Source organism: Belonocnema kinseyi, chromosome 7 (genome assembly GCF_010883055.1).
Source record: "Belonocnema kinseyi isolate 2016_QV_RU_SX_M_011 chromosome 7, B_treatae_v1, whole genome shotgun sequence".
Classification (NCBI taxonomy): domain Eukaryota; kingdom Metazoa; phylum Arthropoda; class Insecta; order Hymenoptera; family Cynipidae; genus Belonocnema; species Belonocnema kinseyi.
Window position 1 is genome coordinate 40107294 of NC_046663.1, and position 6227 is coordinate 40113520.

At 25.0% G+C, this 6227-nt stretch overlaps 1 protein-coding gene across 3 annotated transcripts in view; it reads left to right on the plus strand.

The window, feature by feature from the left end:
* Positions 1-4923, plus strand: part of LOC117176863 (cysteine-rich motor neuron 1 protein-like) — an 805857-nt gene extending 800934 nt beyond the window's left edge. For all 3 annotated transcript variants that reach the window (XM_033367216.1, XM_033367214.1, XM_033367215.1), the window contains one exon: positions 4175-4923. In XM_033367216.1, the coding sequence (XP_033223107.1) occupies positions 4175-4417 (243 nt within the window). In that variant the 3' untranslated portion in view covers positions 4418-4923. The remainder of the gene's footprint in view (positions 1-4174) is intronic.
* Positions 4924-6227: the final 1304 nt, after the last annotated feature.

Genomic DNA, 6227 nt, shown 5'->3' on the forward strand with positions numbered 1-6227 from the left:
CAATTGTCCGCGACTGCCTATTTATTTTGGTAACCATATTCAGCAGAAACCCTTGGTACAGGGACCCTCTATCCGCAACCCGAGGACGCGTTCGGTGGCTTTATCATAGGCCCTTCGGTTATATATATATCAAATTCAAATAATTATTAAAAATGGCAAGACCATTCCGCTATTAAATATTTAGAATTTTCATATTAAAAGGCTTGATAGTTTTGAATTTGATTATTTTAGATGTAAGTATAAAAACAATTTTAGAATAATATTATCATATATCTTCAACTTTTCCGATGTCTAGTTAAAGAGTTCAACAAATAACTCATTTCTAGTTATAAAAAATTTCATTTTAAAATTTCAAAAGTGATTGATAGTTCTAATGGAAGTTTTGAAAAAATAAAAATTTATAAATTACATTTTAAATAAAGAAAGATAAAAATGAAACTATGTATCGGAAATTTATACAAGAATAAATGAATAATTTCAGTAATTTTAAATGGCTACAATTCTAAAGTTCTCAATTTGAATGTGGAAAACTGAATATAAAATGTTTCCCTTTCATATGTTTTAATACCGTAAATAAAATTTGAGTGATTCAATTTTAGAAAGTCTAAATAACACTTTTTTAAATGCTTAGTTTTTAAGTGATTTAAATATACTTGAAATAATTGAAATTTAAAGGCTTGTATTCTGGAAAAGTTGTAATATCCACATTTTTGGTCCACTATAAATTTTTTCTGTTAAAATGAAGTTCGCATTCGTTTAAGTTTCATGGTTCTGGAGTTGAAATTTTTTCATTTTTAATGTTTCCCAAAGCTTTTATTTGTATAATTCAATTCATTATTTGATTTTATAAAATAATTCTAATTAGCTTTAATGTCAAATCATAATTTCTTTATTTAATAAAAATTGTAAATTCTACAATTTCAGAATCATTCAATCATTCAATTTCGCGATTCTCTAATTCAAAATAAAATTGTTTAACTTTGCACGGCTTCGATTTAGAAATTAGAAAATTTAACTCTTTATTCGGAAGCCTTCAATTCGAAATTATTAATTGATAATTATTGTTAATCAGATTTAGAACATAATATTAAAACTATTTTTTATCTGCTGCAAGTCCGAAGCCTGCATTAAAAAAATAATTTTTATCTTTAATTCAAATCGATAAATGATAAACTCTTGTGTTCTGTTCCAAAAAAATCTGATCTTGTTTAGTCTGTCTGCATTTCATTTGTACATACATAAGTCAGGTGTTTTATTTAACCAAGCTCATATTTATTCATGCTGGGGCATACGATCGAGACGATTTCGAAACATTTATACATCTTTGATTCATGCATATTTCATTACTTGAATTTTAATCTTATTAATTATTCCTAATTATTTCTGAGAGAACTTTTGGTCAAGAATTATTGATTACGTGAATATATTTATAAAAATGAATTTTTTGAAGTTCACCTACGGGGTCATACAGAAATTACGTAAGATTTTTTTAATCTTTGCACCCCTCACCCACTGTGCTCCCAAACGTAAAATGAAAAGGTGTGCATTATAGGTTGGGCCAAAGATGCGTTGCAAACTTTTTTTCACTATAGAGGCCATAACATCCCCACCCAAGATTCTATTTATGGAAAAAAAAGTTCGTATTTTTTTAGAAATTCAATTACTAGTCCAATTTAATTAACATGAACAAATTTTAGATTTTCGAACAATTAAACTCATACTTCAGAGTTTGACCTATTTATCATTATTTATTAAATAACTAATTAATACATTTATTGTCATTAATAATTTAATAATGGTTGTATTCAAATTTATTAAATTTCAGATATTGTTTCGTTCTAAAACTTGAAAATTAACATTTTTCCAATTAATAAAAAGATAAATTGCTTAATATTTGAAAAATTTGACTGTTCATTTAAAAGCATTAATTAAAAAACAAATATTGAAACCCAAAAAAAAACTTTTAACATTACAATTTTAAGTGTTCTTTTTGAAAACTTTTAATTTGTATGTGAAATTTTTGAATTTTTGTGAAAGGCTTCAAAAGAATTTAAAAAAGTTTTCTTAAGATTCCTAGGACATTCGAAAATGATTTTTTTATTTTGAAATATTAATATTAAGTAAATATTTAAGAAGATTGAGAGAAATTTCTAAAATTGTCAAAATGGAATCTAGAAGATTTTAGGGAAATATTTTCAATTTTACAGGATTTAAAAAAAAGTTTTTTTTTATTTTGAAAATGTTTAGAAGTTCAAAAAAAATTTCGAAAATAATTTAAAATTTGACAAATGTAAAACAGCATGTAGGTTTTTCAAGATTTTGACGTGAAATTTTGAAGCGTTTCAATTATTTTTCAACTCTTGTACGTAATTCTGTAAATTCGAAAAAACTTTCTCCTCAAGATTTAAAAATTTGACTTAGAAGATATATTTGGTTGCCAATTCAACTGTTTTGTTAAAAGGTCGTCTTTTTGGGTTAAAAAGACTTTAGTAGAAATATGACATCTTTCTTGAATAAAAATGCAACTTTTTTGTTGAAAATTCAACTATTTCTCAGAATATGTACTTTTTGTTTAAAATTCTTATTTTTGGGTTGAAAAGTCAATTGAAATCTTTTTGGTTGAAAATTCAACTCTTTTTTTGGAAATTTGTCTTTGTGATTGACAAAATTCATCTGTTTTCGTAGAATTTAATTTTCCTTGTACAAAAATGCAAGTGTCTGGTTGAAAATTTAACAATCTTGTTAAAAAGACATACTTTTTGGTTAAAAATTCTACTATTTAGCAGAAACTAACCTATTTGTCACCATTCTTATTTTATTGCTGGAAACTGCAATCTTTTCTGGATGAAAATTTAACTATTTATTTGATTTTTTTTAAAGAAAAATGTATCAGTGATTAAAAAATTTCATCTTTCTGGGATAAAAATACAACTGTTTAGTTGAAAATTAAACTATTTTGTTTTAAAATTTATATTTTGGCGTTTAAAAATGAAATGGAATCTTTTGTGGATGAAAGTTCAACTTTCTGAAAAAAGATGTTATTTTGTATTAAAAATTCATCTGTTTTAGTACAAATTTTATATTTCTCAGATCAAAATGCAACTGTGAGTAGAGAATTTAAATTCTTTTAATTTATCATTTTTGGTTGAAAAAAATTAATCTTTTTCGATTAAAAATTCAATTTTTTTTGTAGAAACTTATGTTTCGTTAGAAAATGCATATTTTTATCTTTAACAGTCAACAGCAATCTTTTTTGGATGAAAATTCAACTCTTTTTTTGAATTTTTGTTTCTTTTCTGAAGAATAAAATACTGGTATTTCAATATTAATGATGACGGAAAATAAAGAAATAGTCCAGGAAAAATGAAGGAATTTTAAAAATGCAGTTCTCGGACACCCTGCCTAATTTTACTAGCTATAACTATTAAAGCATTTTTGAAAACTAAAAATTATGTACAGTAAGAGGATAAGCTTTTTAAATTAAATGATTTTCATTAGATTTTTTAAGAAATCTGTATTATCATCAGAGAATAACAGAAATTCGTAACGTCTTTCTAGACTAGATGGAGCTATAAAATAAAATAAATTTAAAAAAAAATTTAATTAACAAATTTTTTACTTCATAGCTTAAGGAAAATGCACCCAACCGGTAATCAGAAGTTCTATGCTTCGTTTTACAGCGAAAATTTTTTTAATTCATACCTACATCTAATCTGAAAAGACGTTATGAATTTCTGTTATTCTCTGATGGTAATACAGGTTCCTTCAAAAAATTTGACTTGTAACACCTGGAAAAATAATGCGTCTATTTCTGAAAAAGCAGTCTTCTTTCGATCTCTAATATATTTTCAGAAAAAATTTAATTTTTAAATTCATAGCTCAATCTAGTCTGAAGATACGTTATTAATTACTGTTATTCTCTCATAATAAGACAGATTTCTTGCAAAATTTAACTTGTAACACTTGGCAAAATAATGCGTATATTTCTGAAAAAGGATTCTTATTTCGATCTCTCTAGTAGCTTAAGGAAAATGCACTCGACCGGCAACCGGAAGTTCTGTGGTTCGATTCCCGTCGAAGCGAAGATTTTTTTCAAAAAAGAAAAGCTTAACATTACATTTTTCTAACATTTGATGTGATATTTTAAATTAGAAAATGATTTATATGATTTTAGATACCAAAGGAGTCTGAAAACGCACACTCAGGTGCCAAAAGCTGGGGGACAGTGCCGATAACATTAATCGTCATCTTGGCCCTACTATGTGTCATCCTTATGGTTCACATAGTCAGGAATAAATTCCGAGGTAGATTATCTCCAACCGCAACTTCCTACACACCATATCCATCTCAATATTACAAATGTGTACCAATTTATGACCCATCTGCACATCAGAATGAGAAAATGGTTCATCTGTGAGAAAAAAATCTCTCCAGAACCAAAATCGAAGCTGTCAAAACTCAGCTGTCAATTCTCAGCTTTCAAAACTCAGCTGTCAATTCCCAGCTGTCAAAACTCAGCTGTCAAAACAGAAAAAGAATCACCACTTTTGTGAGGTCAAAAATGTATAATTACTTTCTAAAACTTAATTTAATTTACCATTTCTATCTAAATATCTAACGCGTGTGTACATATCTATGCTCATATCTCTTACACGAATTTTTTTACTAATATATTATTTTTAGTATATTCTCCATATTTATTTATAATTATTTTAATGGATTTCTATTTTTCTAAATTCAGGCTCATTGCTTTTTTGGCATGCGACTAAAAAATTAGATCTCAGAATAAAATGCAATTAAGGGTGGCCACTAAACCGGGAAAACCGGAAAATTGCTGAGAATTTTTTGAGGATTGTTATTCTTAACATAAATTATTTTTCAAATCGTAAATAATATATTTGTTGTTAATTTTGACTAAGTTAGAAGAAAATTAAAGGCAAACTTCAGAAAATAATATTTCAAATTAAAATTGTTTATTTAGCAATAGTTATTTAGAGCTTTTTCTAATTTCAAACAATTTTATTCAAGAATGATACAGTTGATAATTTTATAAACAATATTTTTCCCACGTAAAATGTTTTTAATAAAAATGTGTAAAATAGAATTATGGAGAATTTGAAAGGAAAGAAAAAACATAAAACCCTAAATAACTAATGTTAAATAAAAAATTTAAATGTAATATCTTTTTTTAAGCTCACCTTCAGTTCCACCAAAATGAGTTACGATTAAGTATGAGAATGTTTTTCGCAGTTTTATAAATAATTATTATCAGTGTCTATTTTTGAGTTTAAGAAAAAAGTTTCCTATGGTTTAAAAAATTAAAATGGTTGAACTGCATGCATTTTGAAAGGAAAACTATATTTTTTATAAAAAAAATTATACCTGGCGAAAAAATTATTATTAACTATTAACTATTTTATTTATGTAATATTTTAAAATAATTTTAAATTAGTCGATTCATGATTAAACGCTACTATTTAGTTTCAAATCCCATGAGAATGTGTTTTTAGTGAAATATTTTATGAACAGAAAATTTGGAATTTTTTAATTAAAGAAGTGAATATTTGTTTAATGTTTAGCAAACATGATATGGTTCATTCTTCGATCTTAAACTATTTTAAACTATTTTTTTTATTTTTAACTAATTTCAATTTTTAAATAATTAAAAATGATTAGATTCATAATTAAACGCTTTTAATGAATCTCAAGTCCTATCAAAATTGTGTTTTAGTCTGAAATATTCCATTTTTAACTCATACAGTTTGGAATTTTTTAATTAAAAAAAGAAAATTTATTTAATATTGAGCACGATTATAAGTTTATTCGTCCACCTTTCAAACATTTATTAAACTATTCCGTTGACCTTTTTTTTTGTTTAACTATTTTAAAATTCTAAATTATTTTAGATTACGATATTTATAATTAAACGCTTTTATTTAATTTCAAATTCCATTAAAATATGGCTGAAGTCCGAAATATTCAATTTTTAACCAATACAATAAAAAATTTTCACTTAAAAAAAGAAACTTTGTTTAACATTTCACCGATCATGGTTCCATTTTTAACCATTTATTTTTTATTATTAAAATTTTTAAAATAATATTACACTTCTAGATTCATAAGTAAAGGCTTTAATTCAGTTTTAAATTCTATTAAAATATTGTTTTAGTCTAAAATATTCTTTTTTTAATATATTCGATTTGAAATTTTTCAATTAAAAAAGAAAA